The sequence below is a fragment of the Equus asinus genome, chromosome 15 (assembly GCF_041296235.1).
Source record: "Equus asinus isolate D_3611 breed Donkey chromosome 15, EquAss-T2T_v2, whole genome shotgun sequence".
Classification (NCBI taxonomy): Eukaryota; Metazoa; Chordata; class Mammalia; order Perissodactyla; family Equidae; genus Equus; species Equus asinus.
In genome coordinates, this window is record NC_091804.1 from 41989331 (window position 1) to 42009445 (window position 20115).

General features: G+C 46.3%; 1 protein-coding gene across 7 annotated transcripts in view; it reads left to right on the forward strand.

The window, feature by feature from the left end:
- TSHZ2 (teashirt zinc finger homeobox 2) overlaps window positions 1–20115 on the forward strand; it is a 444024-nt gene that overhangs the window by 309368 nt on the left and 114541 nt on the right. The window contains exon 3 of one of the 7 annotated variants that reach the window (XM_070486149.1): window positions 6908–6924. The exons of the other annotated variants lie outside the window; for them this stretch is intronic. Coding sequence (XP_070342250.1) covers window positions 6908–6909 — 2 coding nt within the window. The 3' untranslated portion in view covers window positions 6910–6924. Of the gene's footprint in view, window positions 1–6907; window positions 6925–20115 lie in introns of those variants that run through there. 7 annotated transcript variants of the gene reach the window in all.

Here is a 20115-nt window from a genome sequence, read left to right on the forward strand (position 1 = left end):
CAGAGCACAGGCATCTGTCTCCAGAGTCTGCTCTTCACTGCCACATTGTGCCGTCATGAGGTAGAGGGCGACTGGGCTTGGGAAAGGGGACAGCTGCATCTGCCAAGGTGATCCAGGAAGGCTCCTCTGAGCTCTGAGTGATATTGGGCTGTGACTCGAATGAGAAGGAGCCAGCCCTGCTGAGATCCAGGAAAAGCGTTCCAGGGAGAAGGAACAGAAGGGGCCAAGACCCCAAGGAAGAGACAAGGTTAGTTTGCTCCAGGTCACAGGCAGTGGCTGAGGTCTCATGAGCAAGGCAGAGAGCATCATGGAAACAAACCGGAGAGGTGGGCTGGCCCGATCTCACGTGGACTGTCACTTACCACTTGAGAATCAAGCACTTAAGCTGTTTAGCTTCTCTGAGCCTCGATTTCCTCAGCTGAATCAGAGGCACAAAATTTTTTTAAGAGAGTGGATGTAATGTGCTCACCCAAAGCCTGGAGCGGAGCAAGCACTCGATAAACGTGACTGTTATCCCTGTTAATAAAACAAATGCCTGTCCTCCCAGTGGAGAGATGTACAGTTAATTAAGATATGGTAGGATCTGGATACAAAATATTTCTCATTCTCCGGAAATCTTGACATATATCCTGGATGGGGCTTACTTCTTGCATTTGCTTTTCCTTCTTCAAGAGAAAGCTCAGCCACCCTTTCTGGGCCATCAGCCTAAACTTCAGTGGCCAAGAGCCTTGCTGAGCGGCCCTCCCTCCAGCTCATCCCAGACCCACAGAGCAGCCCCCATTTCCACCAGCACCAGCCAGCCGGCTCCCGAGTTGTCCTGGGGACAGTCGGTGTGGCAGCCACACCTCCCCCCGGCTGTGGCTGTGGACCCCTCAGTGCTGTCACCGCCGTGGCAGAGCCAGGATCACTCTGAGGTTGGGACAATCGCTTTGTCACGTGGAATAATCCAAAGAGGAGCCAAAGAGAGGTGGCAAGTGAGTCCCAACCTTTCACACACGAGGAGGGTCTCTCACATACATCACCCTGAAGAACCAGCCAGATGCGGGGATGCTCACAGGTGGGAGGAAGGGGAGAGAGGAAGGGTTGGTGTCCTAAACAAGAGTGCTGTTGGCTTCCCTGACAGTGGAGGCTGGATGCCATCGTTACCATCACCATCACTGTCAACACCATCATCAGCGTCACCATCATCATCCTTTATAAAGTACTTACAACATGCCGGGCTTTGTTCTAACTGCTTGATACCTGTTACCTCACTCAGTCGTCATAGCAGCCTCTAAGATTGGTTCATTGTTTTCCCTATTTTTCAGATGAGGAAACTGAGGGACAGAGAGTGGTGTAACTCGCCCACAGTCACACAGCTAGGAGGTGGCTCTGAATCCAGGCAGGCTGGAACCGCAGTCCCTGCCTGGGACCATGGTACTTCCCACCATGATGACTTTTTTGCCTCTTGGCACTAATTTCCTGCCACTATTCACATCAAACTTTTTCTTTGCATCGACTCATGCTTTTTTACCTAAATCAAATGAACACTTTGTAAAACTACTACCATAAACAAAAACCAGTTTTGCTTGTCATAAATGGAGGACCACTATAACAATGAAAACGCAGTAATAACAAAACTGTGGCATTAAAAGCCTCGGTAGACATGTTGCCCAGAGGCTCTGAGCCCAAGGCCGACTCTTTCTCCACAGAAAATGGAGATTACAAGTGTTAAAGGGGTGTTAAAAACACAGCAGCACAAAGCTCACTCTGACTTCAACAGAAAAAGTAAGAGAATTGAAAAGAAAGTGTCCTCTTCAAGTACCACATAAAAGTCTGCCTCCTTCCCCAGCGTTTCATCCCATTTCAGGAGAAACTGAAGTAGGAGGGATCCAGGGGCCCGTGGGTCGGGAGACCTGTTTGTAATGAGCTGTGTGTCTTTGGGCAAGTCAATGCCCCTCTCTGGACCTTACGCCTACTCTGAGTGAGTGATGAAGATGTTGTTCCAGATCAGGGTCCTCAAGAAGCAGTGGGTAGATTAACTCTGGTCCATGATAAATTTTTCTCTTAAAAAATTAGAAAAATAAGTCCCAATATAAGTGAGATTTCCGTAAAGCTAAGTTTATTTAATTTGAAGGACTCTTTCTTGCTCTGAAGCTCATCCAACAACATGCATTCAGTATTTGTGGAGCAGCCACTCCACGCCATCTCTACACTGGGCAACGGGTTTTCAGTAGTGAGATTTGCTCCTCTCACTTTGGGAAAGTTTAAATGTCCTCTCTTTTTGTTACATGATGGTCATAGGAATTCATCTTTCTTGTTTTGTGTGTCCATCCAAAGCAAATTAAAAGTTTGGTCCTATATATAGTTTTCTTTCCTGGAAATTTCACTTGTGTCCATTATATCCCCAAATCCGGAAACTCCTTTCCTAGTGGTTCCCTCCGAGCTCAAGAAGGCTGGCATCCATTTGTGTGACTGCAGAAATTCCTGCAAACACAAACGCCAAGGGAGCCAGCAGACGACAAGTAGAGTGAGGGGGCTGCGTGGGGACTAAGCAGGCTGGGCTGCCGATCCTTGTCTAGAGGGATCTCTGCTCCTCACTTCCGGGGAATCCTTGCCATGGAGAATGTGGACCCTGTAACACCTGCTCTCATGATGTACGGAGGGAAGGCGAGGCCTGACATTCGCGCGAAGTCCCTGTGAGCTGAATCTGGTGGATGGGCCGCAAGTGGTGACTTGCTCACAGTTGACAAAGCCCTTCTGCTCACCCTCTCATGGTGTAGGTAGCTGGGCTACACAAGAGGAACTAGTCCCCTCTTTTTTCCATTAATCAACTTGCCTGAAGCCATGTAGCAAATGCAGGTAATAAAAGGATGGAGCAGGACGTCGTGGGACGGGCTTAGACTCGGTCCACGGAGGCTGAGCCCTTGCTGTTAGCTGGGTAACCTTGGATGGAAAGACAACCTCTCTGGGACTGTTTCCTTATCTGTAAACAGAATTTTATCCTACCTTGACAATTTTATGGGAGATTAGAAATATCATCTAATTTCACAAAGCAAAAGACAGCAATTTTATTTTATAAGTAAAAGACTTCAATCTACTTCTTTTGGTATTGTCCTTGTGCTATACTTTTGGGGGTTGCTGGCTGGCTTTTACTGCCTCTCTGCCTCCCCTGGAGCCTGTGGAAGAGGCACCAGGGTCCCTGCCTCCTTACCGTCCAAGGCCAGGCTCTGCCGCTCGACTGCTGCCACGGGGGAGGCCCTGTGGCAAAGGCAGGCTGCTGAGCATGTTTCCAGGCCCGGCTCTCCTTGGGCCCAGAATCCAGTATGAAGCAGTTTTCTGGCAAGAAGGCTAACACTCACTTGAACTCTGGTCTGAGAAACCATTAGCTCCCCATAGAAGCGAAACGTCATCCTGCCCATCTTACTGAAGCCTCAGTGTTTGGTGTCCATAGAAACGAGTGTCTTAGGGGCCGTGAGTATATGGGCCCAACCCTCGGCAGATTTGCCTGGAGGATGGGGGACCAACCTTCCCGGGTTGTCCAGGATGAAGCGGGTTACCAAGATGCCAGACTTTCATTCTAAAACCAGGAAAGTCCCAGGCAAACTAGGACAAGTTGGTCACCTTACTCTTTGATCTGGAGTGTGATCTAGAAGAAGGTCTCGGATCAGGGAAGATTCTTTCTAGGTCTAAAATGTCAGGGTTGTGACTCCAGGAGTGTCTGGGCACCTCAAGCCACTTCTTGGGGTTGGGGCACTCACCTGAGCCTCTGAGCCCATGCTAGTGATGCAGACGTTGGCAAACATCAGCCAAGGTGGCCTCATGAATCAGCCAGCCTTTCCCGCTGAACCCAGACTGCTCCTCACTCTCTCTCATCACAGGGTTCCAGGTGACTCTTACAAAATGACCTTCTTTGGTTCACAACATGACACTGATGCGCCATTGTAGTCTCAGTTCCTGCATTCTACCCTTTGAGAGCCATACAAGGTACCCTGGAAGTATTTGTTTAATGAGTAAATAAATGACTGATTGAAGGAATGACATAGTTAAATGTTAAAGGCTTAAATAGATCAGTAAATAAATGAAAGGATGACAATTACAGTTTAAGGATTCCTTCCTTCCTATCAAAACCACCCCTTTGTGTCTAGATATCAGGGTGCATTATCACATCCTCTTGGTGGGATCCTTTGAGACCAACTGACATGGGGTAAATCCCTGACACAGGGCAGAAGGGCTGAGGTTGGAGTCTGGGCTCTGGCTCCTGGCCCCTCCTAACCTCTCCCCCGCTCTGTTTAGTCATCTGTACACATGAGTTCCAGCAAGATACTTCCTGTTTCTCCTCTCTAACTTCTATGACCATCTCTCTCACTGTGCTCATGTCACCCCTTCCCCAGGAAACATTTTCCCCTTAACTCAAACTTCCTTGAGAGAACGTTTTCACCACACACATGGTTCCAATGGTGGGAAGTTCAAGGTTCGAGGGCAGAGGTGCATGAGTGGAAGGGACCTTCTCACCTCTCTGAACCATAGCAGGGAGCAGACGGCCTCCTCCATTGCACATAGCACTCGCTGGTCTGACAGCGGCAGGTCCAGTGGAGAAGCTCGGGGTGGGAGAGGGAGAGACAGGCAGATTCCTTTCATCCTCCCAGCCTCTGATCAAACGTCGCCTCCTCTGTGAAGCGTTTGCTGACCTTCTCGAGCAGAGCTAGTGGCTCCTTCCCCTGCAATCTGCTGGCACTTTGAACGTCCCTCTGCCATAGTCTTGATTTCGATGCATCACAAAATGCGTGTTATTACCATGCTCCTCTGTTGGATGAAGAGTACCTAAGAGCAGGAATCGTGTGCCCAGGGCTCAGGCCTGTGTTAGTCAGCCAGTTTTGTGCTCAACAAAAGTTGGCTGGTTGAATTCAGGAACCATAAAATGACCAAATTAGCAAATGGAGTGGCAACAGTCAATACAGGTCCAACCACATCAGAGTACGTGAGTCTGGAAGAATTGCTGAGGCCTAATTATTGGGAAAAAACTTGCCAAGGGGAACAGAATAATCCAGAAGCAGAGTTTGGTCTTAGTTAAACTGCATTATGAACACAGGGACTGTGAAAATTGAGATTCGTGTTTTTGCGCCTGAAGCATTGTATTTTTCCATGTTTTGTCTGGGGTTTTAACGCCTATGCTCATTATCATTTACCCGAGTTGAGATCTCAAGCAGTTCATTAATTGTCTGGGAGCACTGTTCTGTGCAATTTCACCTGGCCTACTTATATCTCTGAAGTGAGAGTTTGTTATAACTTGGGTGTTTTAATGACTTTCCATGAAAATCTAAATCTAAAAAAAAAAATCACTAGTAAAGAGGAAAGTTGGGGGCACTGGGGAGGAAGCTGTGTTTGGACCTTGGAGCAGGCCCAAGGAGAGCAACTGGCCATTGTGTGTGGACACCACTGCCCTCCAGTGGAAGAAATGTCAGGTCCACTCAGGAGGGCCACTGCTTCCATGTAGGGGGCCTGGGGCCATGGCCTGGAGCATCCACATCTGTATTCCTGCCAGGAGGTCTGCCTTCTGGAAGCTCTCCCAAAGGGCCACACATCCTCTAACTCAGGCAAGTATCTTCATGAGGGGAGAGGGCACTGCTTTGTTTGTTTGTTTTTAAGTGTGTGACTCTTTTTGTATCAGTGGATATAAGAGAAAGAAAGAAAAATGGGCATGCCAGTCCTAGAAATGGCAGCCTTGATATCCTGGAGGAAGTGCCCTACACATGTATCACTCCTGCTTCCTCTTTCTCAGCTTGCTTCTTTGAGAATGGGAAAGGAAGAAAAGAGCTTGCTTATTACAAGGGAAGCCTTGCTAATGGTGAAATTTCAGGTATTAGTGGAAAAATAACTGTGTGTAAGTTTCCATCATTCATTCAGCAAGTGTGCAGCAATTGCCTTCAGTGTGTTGGGTAGTAAGGAAAGAAAGACTAAGGCAGGGGCTTCTATCCTGGATGAGCTCATAGTTCAGTGGGATAAACAGACCTGTAAACAGATAATCCAACCCAATTTGTAGGTAGTTGGGATCTCAGCATTTGTGGATTTACTTGTAATTTCAGCCATTTATTCCTCTGCAACCCACGTGGTAAAGATGTAGTAACTTATCTTTTTGCTGTGGCATAAATTTGATTTGTGTCGCAATGTTAATGAGAAGGCACAAGTCAACTGCCCACTGAGTGCCCCTAGTCAACCACCCGACATCCACCTCTCAACAAGGGTTTGCTCTCCTTCATTTGTCATTGTGTGTGCCATAATGCTGAGGATGTGACATCATAACTGTGTTTAGTCATAGAGAGGTGCCATCAAGTTGAAGAAGAAAACGTTACTACTAAGAGTTGAAATAACTTGTTGTGTAAAGATATTTACAGAAAATATGTGACTCCTGAGGGAAATAAGAATTGGGAGAATCCCAGGCATGTATCAGCAAGCTCATGTTCACAAACTTGGGAATCTGGGAAAATCTTACACCACATGCCTTGCCAATTGGCAAAAGTCAGCAGGTCTACAATTAGGATGATCAGATTTTCCAGATGAAAATTAGCTCTTGCGGTATACAAGCTCAGCTGTCCTTGGAGGGATCAAAGGGGAGAATATTTGAAACTGAGCATGTCCTGGAAAATGTTTGGAACTGAGAAGGTCATGGACACAGATGAGGGCACCTGCAAGCTCATACTCTCAAGTCACACAGGTACACAGCATCTGAGAGCTAAGACCACTCCAGACAATGTGCATTCATGCAGTCTGTTGGGTAGAACATATCAAACCAGAACACACAGGTCACAAGTTGCTCTTTCTATCAAGGGAGGGCCCCGTCATCTGGGCACTGGCTGTGGGACGTTAAAGGGTTCTCAGGTTCCTGATTAATTACCGATGCACAGCCACTAACTCTGTTATTCCTTAGAAACAAGAAATGCATTGGTCCAAAACCTGGAGCTCCAACAGTAGCTGGAAGACCCTCCCAGTGGTGAGTCAAGGATTATCTTCAATATCAGATCTTTGATTGCCTGTTGATTCATTCATTGATACAGTAAATACTGACTAGGGGCTTGCTGTGTGCCAAGAACTGTACCAAAGCAGTCAACAATCAGAGAAATCTCCTACTCACAGCAGGACTAGTTTATAATCTAGTACAAAGAGAGAAAGTAAACGGGACCATTGCCAGGTGTGATAAGGACTTTGAAGGCATCAAAACAGCCTGAGCAGCTTGAGACCTGGGATGATGGTGAAACTAGTGTCGACAGGATGATCAAGGAAGTACTGGCCAATGTGAAACCTTTGCAATAAGCGATGGTGAGCTGTGCAAAGAACACCCCAAGGCAAGAGTGAACTGTGCACCTGAGGGACAGAAAGGACTTGAAGCTGCTGCCTCATGAACTTGAAAATAAGTGGGAGGAGGTGAATTCAAAGGGACGCAAAGGGGCCAGATCATTTAGGGACCTGAATTCCATGGCAAAGGGTATGCAAAATGAAGTCATTGCAGGGTTTTAAAGAAGACAGGTGGGGTGTGTGCTGGTGACCAGTAGGGGAAGAGAGAGAAGACAGCGCTGCTCAACCAGAGAGCCCAAACTTGCTATTGTACCGTGACCAGTAGGAGAGAATGTGCGCCGATACAGCTAAATTTACAGGAATTGCATATACTTTGCAGCACGCTCTATCCAGGCTGCATCTTAAAAGAAAACCCACATAAACAGGTACTCCAACTCTATTTATAACTAGTTTGGATCTCAGCTTTACAGACTTATCATTTATAATTTAAGCTAATCATTCCTGAGCAGCTCACATAAAGGAGACATAGCAACTTGGACTTTTTGCAACGTTGATGAGAAAGAAAGATGTCCCTGCGAGTATGTCAAGTGTGGTGAACTTTCCCTGACACCTGTGCCCTAGTTGATAAATGATTTATTATTGATAAGCCAATGGTAATTGATCATTCTTCATGTAGAATGTGTGGTAAGACATTTTCATTTCTAATTTAGTGAGGAATTGGCATCTTTCTAGTCTGATCATAAGAAGCTTGAAAGTTGTATTGTCCTTTTTATTACAATGGCTGCCAGGAAGCTCATATCCAAAATGGATGGTTAATCACAGGAACTGTGTTAATTCTTCTTATTAAGATATTTCCTTTCTCTTCCTTTTCTTAGCCTTATTATTTATTTTCTTTATGTGTCACCTTACATCTTTTTGTGGCTAGACGTGATCAATAAAGAAAATTACATGCTCCAAGCCATAACCCCATAGTCTGCTTGATACATACTTCAGAAATTTTTATACCCACTGGTGGCAGAGTGTGAAGAGTTAGTTGAATTAGCAATTAAATACACTATTATTGATAATTTCTACATAATGTCAAGCTTCTGGACTTTGGTCAAGAATTAATAGCCAGGCAAGCATCATTTCTGCTAGAAAATCAGGTTCTACCATAAATTCAAGGTCTGACTATTGCCATCAGAAAGGTTTTAAGCTTAATGTAAAACAGGAATGTTTCTCATCACTGGAATTCATTTGCCAAAGAACTTCAACTTCTGTCTCCTTTCCTGTTGAACTTTAAAAACCGGAGAGACAACTGTCTGTTCAGACTGTTTTGTCTAGAGCCAGGCTTAAGGCAGCAAGCCAGTGTGATAGCTTTTCATTCTTGGTCCCCAACTGGAAACTTCAGGAAGCACCTTGATTGTACCTTGTTAATTGTAAAATTAACTGAAAATAAAAATAAAAGAATAAAAGCGCCCCTTCTCTCCTTTGCTTCCTACGAAGCAGGAAGCGTGGGGGCGGTGGTTACACACAGACCCGAGGCCCACATTTCAGTGACCTAGCCCCGAAAACCATTTGTGATCAAATTTAATTCCAGAAAGCCCTGTTTTCTCTCGCCCTCCATATCAAGTTCAGTCTCCTGACTCTGGCTTCTACTGGCACAGCTGGCTAGAACCACAGTGGGGTTATGAACCAGATAATGCCACATGTGGGATTTAGTCATAAACACGGGTCCTGCATCTAGACTAATCACATGGATAAAAGTTGTGGGGAGGGAAGAGAAAAAGGCATCGTATTCTGTAGGATATTCTGGGTAGTTTTCCATATCTCTTCTAAAAACAAAGCCACAAATCATCAGAACCAGCAAGAACCTTATTTTTTAATAATATAAGTAATAAACGTCCACTGGAGGGAAATTAAAGTATCAGGTAGAAAGAGAGAGAGAGCTGGAGGGAGGAATAACTTTTTGTTGTTAGTGCCGAGTGGATTCCTACACCTAGCGACCCTGGGTACAGCAGAGCAGAACCCTGCCAGGTCTTTTTGCCCCTCCTCTCACCTTCCAACACTCTATCAGACAATGCTCCACTGCTATTCATAGGGTTTTCTTGGCCAATTTTTCAGAAGTGGGTGGCCAGGTCCTTCTTCCTAGTCTGTCTAGTCTGGAAGCTCTGCTGAAACCTGTCCACCATGGGTGACCCTGCTGGTATCTGAAATACCAGCAGCATAGCTTTCAGCTTCACAGTAACATGCAGCTGCCACAGCATGACAACTGACACACAGTGGTGTGGTTCCCTGACTGGGAAACAAACCCAGGCCATGCCAGTGAGAGCGCCAAATCCTAACCACTAGACCACCGGGCCAGCTATTAACATTTTAGTAGACGTCAATGTTTAGTACACAAATTTTTATCAGGGGTTGAAACAAACTGAAGCCCCAGGCCAAGTCTAGCCCACATCCTGTTTTTATTAATAAAGTTTTATTGGACACAAACATACTCATTCATTTACATATTATCTTTGGCTAGTCTTATGATTCAATGGCAGAGTTGAGTAGTAGGAACAGAAACCACACGGCTCACAAAGCCTAAAATACTTATTATTTATTATCTGGCCCTTTACAGAATAAGTCTGCCATGCCCTGATCTCGACTTTTTGTCTCTACGTATTTATATTTATACATAGTCTCATATGTATTTTTTTTTACTTTTTAGGTTGAAATAATTATAAATCCACAGGAAGCTGCAAAGAAATGTAAAGAGAGGTCCTATGTACTCTTCCCCCAGCTTCCCCCACTGTTAACATCTTGCATGTATTTTTAGTATGTTACATATCAAATTATAGTACAGGGGCCGGCCCGGCGACACAGCGGTTAAGGGCGCACATTCTGCTTCGGCAGCACGGGGTTCACTGGTCTGGATCCTGGGTGCAGACATGGCACCGCTTGGCAAGCCATGCTTTGGCAGGTGTCCCACATATAAAGTAGAGGAAGATGGGCACAGATGGTAGCTCAGGGCCAGTCTTCCTCAGCAAAAAGAGGAGGATTGTCAGAGGATGTTATCTCAGAGCTAATCTTCCAAAAAAAAATTCTAGTACTATCAAAACCCCAGCGAATTCAGATTTCGGCAGTTCACATGCACTCATTTGGGGTGATACACACTTTTTAAAATGAAAGTGATGCAAAATATGATGCCCTTAATGTTAAGAATGACTCAACTGACAGAGTAAGGGGAAAGAAACGTGACCATGGTTAGTGTATCCTGAGGAGTCCTCTGACCCGTGAGCCCTGAGCAAACCGGGACAACTTCCTCTGCACCCAGGAGTCACTCCTGAGTCGTCCTGACCAAGACTTCTGGCGGGGGTCAGATGTTTCATCTTCACCTAAACTTATAATTCTTTCTACTTTCTCCCTCCGGCGCCCCCATCATCTTGACACTAAAAAAAAAAAAAAAAAGCATGCATGAAATATGACTAGGGAATCAAAGATGACAGCGCACTGATAAGGTCCAGAAAGTCCCAGCCCTTCCAAAGCCAGCGATTAAAGAGAAAATTGACGTTCAGTTTATTCAAATATGTTTATCTGACATCTGTCTGGGATTCGTCTGAAGTATGTAGGGCTCCAGCCCAGTCCTTTCCCACAGTGTGCCGGGCCTCACTGTAAGACGTTCCTCAGTGGACGAAGTTCTCCAGCCCCAACGGCTGAGAAGAAAAGCTGCCAGAATTTCTGTGAATTGCATTATAACCCGTTTCCCCAAGGACAGAGTTACCAAGCATCCACGCAGATTCTGGATGCATTAATATTTGTATCGAGTGAGGCTGAGTTAATGGGCCTAGGTTTTAGGTCTTTAGGAAATGTATGAATAAAGTTGGTAGGGAAGAGAAATAAAGTGTGTTTTTAACAAAGATTATTTAAGGAGCTGGAATTATAAAGCAGTATGATTGAAAAAATTTAATTGAGCAGCTTGAATGGAAGATAGTAACCAACCAGAGAGAAGCCAACGAAAGGTATGAATCCTCGTTTAGACGCCAGGGAGGGCTGCCGGAAAGGCAGACAGGGCTGAAGCACTTGGTTCTCTTTCTGGGACCTGGTGCGAGCCAGGAGACACGAGCAAGCACAGCTGGGCCATGGGGAACCAGGATCCTGATGGGAAGATAAACTCTGAGCAGCCAAGGCTGGGCTCCTAGAGGCCAGTGAGGAGGCTGCTGCAAGATCCCGGGCAAGAGAAGACAATGCCTTGGATCAGTGGTTGACAGTGTGGTCCCCAAGCAGGCAACAACAGCATCATCTGGAAGTTTGTTTAACGGCAAACTCTTGGCTTCACCAGAGATCCACTGAATGAGAACCCCTGAGGATGGGGCCCAGGAACCTGGGTTCTGAGAAGCCCTTATTGTGATTCTGAGGCATGCAAGCGTTTCAGGCCCACCACTGCCTCGGACTAAGATGTTAGCAGTGGAGGCGATAAGGAGTGCTCAGACTCTGGACAGAATTTAAATGAAGAGCTTGGGTAATAGGCAAAGACTCAATAGGGTTGGTCCCTTAAGACAAGACCAGGGTTCTTCAGTTTGCCACACTCAGCCCATTATGTTCCCTCTCTGGACACTGCAGACATTTGATTTTGCCCCCTGCCCTAGACCCATGGTTGAGGAGGTAGAAATTTCGGTGGTGGGAATCCCAGAAAATTCTTCTGTTAGAAAAATTGCCTTGAGTCATTTCCTTTCGCATGGGAGAATCATCTCAGTCATTCTCTCTTGGAATTGTGGAGAGAGGAAAAAGGAAAGCCTGCTGAGGTTGCGAGGAAGGGTGTTGGAAAAGGAAAAGAACGAACGGAACGCATGCTTCCCTTTTTCCACCCTGGCTCACCCTCCCCAGAGGCAACCCTTGGCACCTGCCGTGATTTCCCACAGGCGGGAGAGAGGAAAATCACTTCCCCACCTCATTTGCCAGCGGCCAGAGTTTTAGCTGCAAACTGCTGTTCCTAAATGCAGCTCTTATTAAATACCGCTATCACATTAAGCCCAGACAGTGACCCATTCTGTCGCCTGAAAGAATCCGCAATTAACATGGGGAGTCTAATCAGGATATTAATAGGTTTGGTTTTTAATTCCTATAATATTTTCATCAGTTTAAAAAAAACTCATTTCAACCTGCATTAAGCTTGGGAAGTGGATTCTGTGGGGTGAAAAGTGACAGGATTTGGGAAGGCTTTTATTTTCTCATCAGGTAAAATGCAAGCATATGGAGGATTCCGTTTATTTAAAAGGAAAGCTTCGGGAAGAAAAGAAAGGTTGAGCCTGTGGCCACTTTGTTCCATGTTGGCTGAGCCGCAGGAGAAAAGACAAGGGCACTGGGAGGAGAGGGGTTTTCATGCACTGCTGCTAAATGCTGAGCCTTCCCAGTGCCTCCCAGGGCTGGTTAGCTCACAGCTTCAAGCCCAGGGGGGTAACACACTTGTGTGTTGGACACGCCAAAACGGACAACAGCTTAAATCGTCAATACGTGGTTTGCAGTTACCATAGTTTATTAAATCAAGATACCACTGATTATAAGGTGCACCATTATTTAAGCACCTGCAAGGGAGAAAAAGACAACCACCATCCCGCCAATTAATTGTAAGATGTCATTGATTGGAAGATGCATTCTGATTTCGGATATATTAAGATGCCCGGAGGTGGGCCGTCCAAGCTGGTAGGTAAGCACAGGGAGGCCATTCACAAACATGTTCTTTCCATCTCTTTCTGCTCCATCGGGCTTAACATCCAGGCGTTGTCCCCATGTTTGTCACTCATGTAGCAGCAAGATGGCAGATGCATCTTCATACCTCACGTCCCTTTTGCAAAAGGAAGGAGGAAGAGTGTATCAGTCAGGATTATACCAGAGAAACTAGAACAGTGGGAGATAGAGATAGATAGGTAGATACCAGTGGGATTTTATTTATTCATTCATTCATTTCAGGGAATTGGCTGACACGATTGTGGGTCTAGCTGGCCAAGTCTGAAGTTTGTAGGGCAAGCCAGCAGGCTGGAAACTCTCTGACAGGAGCGGAGGCTGCGCTCCACAGGTGGAATTTCTTCTTCCTCAGGGAAACCTCAGTTTTGCTCTTAAGTTCTTCAACTGATTGGATGAGGCCCACCCACATTATCAAGGGTAACACCCTTTACTTAAAATTGACTGATTATGGACTTCCATCACATCTCCACAGCAACACCTAGATGAGAGTTTGAATAACTAGGTACTAGAGCCTCGCCAAGTTGACATGTAAAACTAACCATCACAAAGAGGAAAGTGATAAAAGAATATCTTCTAGCAAGATTTTGCCTTTTCAGTCAGGAAGGACTCCATCGCCACACAGCTCCTCGGCAGGACAGCGTCACATGACCACCTGAAGCTGCAAAGGAGGCAGGAAGTGAAGTACCTTGTTTTTCAGCCTCTATGTATGGGGACATCAGCTGTGAATGGAGAGTGACTGAGCCAACCCATAGGGTCTCCCACGACCTATTTACTGGACATTTACTGAGTATAAGAAGCTGACCAACCATGTGCTCCCCAGATTCGACACAGGTCACCATTACCAAGGATAACTAAATAACATTGCCCCCCAATGTGAAAAGCGCCTTCCCCCTCCATGAGTGCCTGTTGAAGCTGCTTTTCAATCTAGAGTAGCACTATAAAACGTCTTTTAAAATACTGAGTCCAAAAAGTTAATCCACTTGAAGAAAAATATTAAATGAGTAATAGGACTAGTGGTACGCTGAAGCAACCTTGGGAAGCCGGCACGTGACTCGCAGAAGTGTGAGTCACCACATCAGAATACGGTCCCTCGGTGCGGTGATTGGCTCAGTCACAGGTCCACGGCCCCCTCATGTAGCTGAGGGTGTGATCCCGGGAAAGTTAGCAAACCTCTCTGAACCTCCGTTTCCTCACCTGTAAAGCAAGGATACCATCTGTGCCCACATCGCAGCGCAGTCACGATGTCCAATGGGATCCCGCACACCTCCTTACAGGCGCCTGGGCTCTAGTCAGCATCCCCGATTGGAAATGTTTTTATTACATTCAGAATTTCCCCAAGTGGAGGGGATGCTTTCTTAGTTCTTTCCATCTAAAATTGAAGGATTTTATCATAAAAAGAGCCATGGGCCTGGGTTGGAGGAAGTCTCTTCACCCCGCCCACCAAGGCTTAACATTCTCTATCTCTATCGTGGGACCGGGAGAGAGCGAGGGAAACATCTGTGAGGCCCGCTCGCCCCCACCAGGAGTTCTCCTACCGTAACTCACGGGTCCTCACCACGAGAATGAACAGTTAACCCAACCGCTATCTCCTCTTCCAAAAGGAGTAATTTGGGCGCGTATGGTTAAATAATTTATCCTGGGTCAAACTTACAGTAACTGGCCATGGTGGATTTGCAAAATCACTGGCAGGGGTGGTTTTACCCCCTAGGGAGCAGTTGGCAATGCCTGGAGGCATTTTTGGTTGTCATAACTGGAGGGGCTGCTACTGGCATCTAGTGGGCAGAGGCCAGGAGTGCTGCTAAAGGTCCCACAGCGCACAGACAGGCCCACAACAAAGGACCATCCAGCTCCGAATGTCAGTAGTGCTGAGGGTGAGACCTGCTGCCCCAGATTCTCAGCCAGCCTTACCTCTGGGGTTTTCGTGAGGGTCACACGGGGTCATGGTGGTGTCAGTGCTCTGTAAACTGTGGGCAAGAGGTAGGCAAGCGTGGGCAGGACTCAGAGCCCTGATGAAGCCATCGTGGTGAAGGAGGAGCGTGTTGGCCAACGCCTGGGCTTATGGGAATGGATTCCAAATTCTTCCTCTCTGAATCCCTGGCAGATAGGAACAGAAGATGGGAGTAAGACCTAAGCTCAGCTTAGTCACCAAATAGCCATGTCATCCCTGTAACAGGAAAGAATCCTGGCCACCAGCTCAGGTGTAGAGAGAGGCAACTTTCTCTTCTGTTCTTCACCTGAACTAAATTCCTATTTCAAGTCTCTTTTTAGTGGTAGAAACTTAATCCTAGTTGGTTCAGGACACCTCCCCTTTTCCCAGGGATCCAACTAATCTGGGGGGTGGGCTTGTCCCGGGCATGGTGGGCGTGTGCAGGCAGGGAAGGTGGGGTCCTTCACAGGGGTGGCCATGGTGGCATGTGGTGGCCTCAGCTCTCACAGCGTCTTCTGGTCTTCTAAGGCCAGGGCCATCAGTTGGCTGTTCCTGAGCCACTTTGAACTCTGTGAGGTCTCATCACATTTATTCTGCCCTCAGACTTGAGAGGTGGCAGTGACATCCTCACCCTGGGGCACATGGGAACTCTGTGAGGCAGTCACCGCCAGCTACGTGATTTGCAAGGCCCAGGGCAAAAGGAAAATGCAGGGCCCCTTGTTCAAATATTGTTAGGAATTTCAAGATGGCAATGGCAGAGCAGTGAACCAAGCACAGGACCCTGTGTGACTACACAGGTCAGCCGCCCATGAAGCGGCCCTGGAGGGACCCCCAACCCCGTCTGCCTAGACACCCCTCTCAGCCTTTTTGTTGCCTTTCCTTCTCAACTGCTTCGGAGCCCAGGGCATCTACGGGGACTTGTGACTTTCCTAGATGCTGCTGGGAAGGGGGCCTGAATCCACTCAAAACTCAGAATTTCTACCATGCCTCTTTCTCAGGGACACCTGGCAGCATCTGACTCCCTAGCATGCCTCCAGCTCTCTCTGCCCCCCATCCGCGTGTTTATCTAGGTGGGTCCAGCAGGGAAGATGTGCTCTTTAATTGTGTCTTGTCTTTTCCCTGACTTGTCTCAGGAATCATGCGTTTGCAAAACATACGTTTGTTAAACTCAGATTTCTTTTCTTTCATGTTTGGTGCCATCATCTCTCCCCCAAGGCTGTGAATCCCGATGCCTGGTGAGGGGAAGAGTAACCGATACAGGAATGCTAGGAAAAAGCAAGGTGACTTTTCAAACATATTATCCCACACTTGCGGTGGACCACACATCATCATCCTCTCAAAAGACCCCTACATAAGTTATTCATGAAGGTGAAGATACTGAGGATCACGTGGCAGAAATTACGTTGGTGGGCTCCTGGGAAGGATCCCCCTGTAGCCTTCAAGTCCTCAGATTCCATCTCTTTCAGGAAGTCCTCTCTGGTTTCACCCAACTTGCGGTAGCTACTCCTTCTGAAGCCCCCATTGCACGACAGCTGTGCCTCTTATCCTCCATTCTCCCTTCTTTGCCCCGTAGACCTGTGGCAGGCAGCTGTGGGGTAACAGGAAAAACACAGGGCTTGGCAGATGGACAGATGTGGGTAGGTCCTGAAACTGTGTTGGCTTGAGCAAGCTGTTTGACCTCTCTGAACCTCAATTTCCTGATCAAAAAAAATTGAGGATAACTATACCTACTCTGCTGGCTTGCTTGTTGTGTGCTTGCTGTTGTTGTTTTAATTATTGTTATTATTGTTGTAAAGGTTTAAGTGTCTGTTAGACAGCAGGCTCCTTCAAGCCAAGGCCTTACTTGTCTGTGTCCCCGGCCCCTTCCGACCGCAGCACAGAACATAGTCTGTAGCACATAGTAGATGCTCAATAACACTTATTGGGTCCGTGAGTGAACTCCCTACCCTGGTTTGCTCTTCCTTAAGGGGATACATATGAAGTCAGAACTTCCCATAGGATCCCTCATTCACCTTCAATCACCAAGCTTCCAGAATATTCTGTGCTAAGGGTAGGCTGACCCCTTGTCCCAGTTTGCCTGAGACTGAGGGGTTTCCTGGGACATAGGACTTTCAGTCCTAAAGTTGGGATATTCCCAGGCAAAGAGGGACAAGTTGGTCACCTTAGTTAAGTTTTTCGTATATTATCTCTTATTTATTTTTAAATATGCTTTCCTTTTCCTTTTTTTTTATGCAGGGAAGGATTCACCCTGAGCTAACATCTATTGCCAATCTTCCTCTTTTTCTTCCTTCCCCAAAACCCCAGTGCATGGTTGTATATCCCAGTTGTAAGTCATTCTAGTTCTTCTTCGTGAGCCACTGCCACAGCATGACTACTGATAGACAGGTGGTGTGGTTCCACGACTAGGAAACAAACCCAGGCCACCAAAGTGGTGATCACCAAACTTTAACCACTAGGTCATCAGGACTGGCTCTAAATACACTTTACCTTTTTAGGACAGCTTTAGATTTACAGAAAAATACAGAGAAGCTAATATAGAGAGTTCCCATGTGCCCTGCAACCACTTTCCTCTATTCTCACCATCTTACATGAGTGTTGTACATTTGTCACAACCAATGAACAAGTATTGATACATTATTATTAATTAAAATCTCCACTTCATTCAGATTTCCTTAGTTTTCCCTAATGTCCTTTTCCTGCTCCAGGATCCCACCCAGGACACACAGGACATTTAGTCTTCACGTCTCTTTATGCTCCTTTGGGCTGTGACAGCTTTTCAGATTCTCCCTCTCGTGGATGACCTTGAGAGTTTGGAGGAGGACTGGTCAGGTGTCCTGTGGTATCTCTTTTAATCCTCACATAAATCTTAAGGGAAGGATACTACTGTTCCATTTTACACATGGAGCCACTGAAGCTGAAGTCCAATGTGGTAAGCAGTAAAAGACTGAAGGAGAAATCTGAGTTTCCACTGGAGCCAATGATTCCTTAACAACATCAACAACAATATCAACTAAGCTTTAGTGCTTGCCATGTTCCAAGTGCTCTGCTAAGCAGCCCACATGTGTATTATTTAATCCTCACAACCACCCTATTTACAAAGACTAAAATCATGCCCATTTTACAGATAAGGACTCTGAGGGCTGAGGAGGGTAAATCCCTGGCCCAAGTCACACAACTGACAAATGGTTGTGTGGGGACCCCCCCACCAGGCCGCTGGAAGTCCTCTGTGCTCTGTAATTCCAGGAAATTCTTCCTTTCTGTAGGAAATTGCACAGTTCTGAGGAATGTATTCTCTCGCCATGTGGAAAATCGATCTTGTTAAAAATGCGGGTTCTGATTCCATGGGTCTCGGGTGAGGCCTGAGAGCCCATCTTTATAACAGGATAGCAGGTGAGCCCACGCTTGCAGCCACCAGGCTGAACACCACCTCCTAGTTCTCAGCTTTCCTTTCTTTCCAGGACAAATAGAGTAACAGCCCTGGGACCACACAAGGAAGTAGCCAGACTTCCTCCGGTCACTTTCTGACCCTCTGGAGCAGCAACGGCCAGCAGATAGGAAGAAATCTCAGAGCTGACACTATCATTCTGGATGACCAATTGGCAACTCCAACCTCTCCGGCAGGGTTTGTAAAAAATGTAATTAGCCCAGGTGAGGCTCATTAGATCCAGCCTGGAATTCTGCCAGTGCTACCACGAGCTTTATGCCAACCCCTTGATTTTCATATCAATGGCAGTGCTGACAAGGAAGCTAGAAGGCACAGCAGGCTGGGAGGAAGCCTCGTACCCCGAGGGCTGGCCCACCCTCTCCCTCCTCCGCTTCCTCTAGCTCTCCCCACAAGGTGAGGCAGTTGGCTTCATCAAATCAGAGCTATCACAGGAGTAATTTCCACTATCCTCCCCTTTCGAACATGCTGGGCCTCAGGTTATCCTAAAAATTAAATGAAGCTCAGAAAATGAGACCAATTGGAGAGCCAGGCATTAAGAGCCCTGCCTGGGCTCCAGCAGAACTCTTTACCCCCCTTGTCAGTTTCCTTGGAATTCCTCTGGGCCTGGCACATGGCAAAGTTTCACTCCAGAACCTCGCAGCTCTGGAGTGTTTCTGCCAGAAGGTCCCAGTCCCCTGCGTGTTTCCTTGTTCTCATGCGAAATTTAAAACAGGCAATGCTGTCTTTTCCCCCTGTAAATTGAGATATTTATGCTGATGCAATATTTGCAGAATAGGACCCAAGGCAGCCTCCCAAGCTTCTGGATACTGCTCAGATACCAGCTCACAATTCTTATTATCATCATCATCATCCTACCCATCTTCATCACTGTCTTTTATTGGGGATTTATTATGTGCTAGGCGCCAGCTTTGCATTTCACCTCTATTCTCCCAATTAACGCATGCAAGGAAGAAAGTTATTCGCACATTAGCAAGGAGAAATCAGACTTAACCAAAGCCATCGTATCACTTAGTGGATTGTTCTGTCTGCTCGGTCATTATAGTGAGACTAAGGTTATTTTCCACCATGCAAATCCCTGAAAGAATTTGGATAAAAAGTGATTGCCTTTTAGGTTTGGTCAAAAACGAGGAGCTGATCACGGATATTTTATAGAGAGTGAGAGAATGAGAAAGAGAAAGAAGAAAAGCAAGAAGGGGAAAAAAGAGAGGGAAAATCAGGTACATTCACAGAATAATGCCCTAGTGGTGTATATGAGTGAGAAAAAAAATGGCAGCAATGATGTATCATACCCTGTTATTTACACTAAGCATTAGAGAAAATGAGTTCCAACCGGCTCTGTTAGAAATTGATGCATGCTGATGTATATGTGTTCATTTAACACGAGAAAAAGTAACCCCATTAAGAAAGGCTAGAAATAAAGTTTATAACCTTTGCTTTTTCTTCTCTGCCTAAAAAATAAAACTTACATCAGGATAAAAATTCGATAACCTGGTCACTCATTTTTTTAAGATATATTTGATGAGTACCTTCTCTGTCCCGAGAAATAGAGATTTTTCTAAAAAACAAACTATAGAATTTACCACCTAGTGGGTAGATGGACAATGGAACTAGGGATTGGAATGCACTGTAAGAAGCCCGGCAGTTTGAGTGAGTGTGTTAGAGTTATTTAGGTACAAGCAACAGAACCTGACTCCGGTAAATTTATGCAAGTTCAGGGTCCCGTGAGAACAAAGAGGGCATCTAATGCAGATCTAAGAGAGCGGGT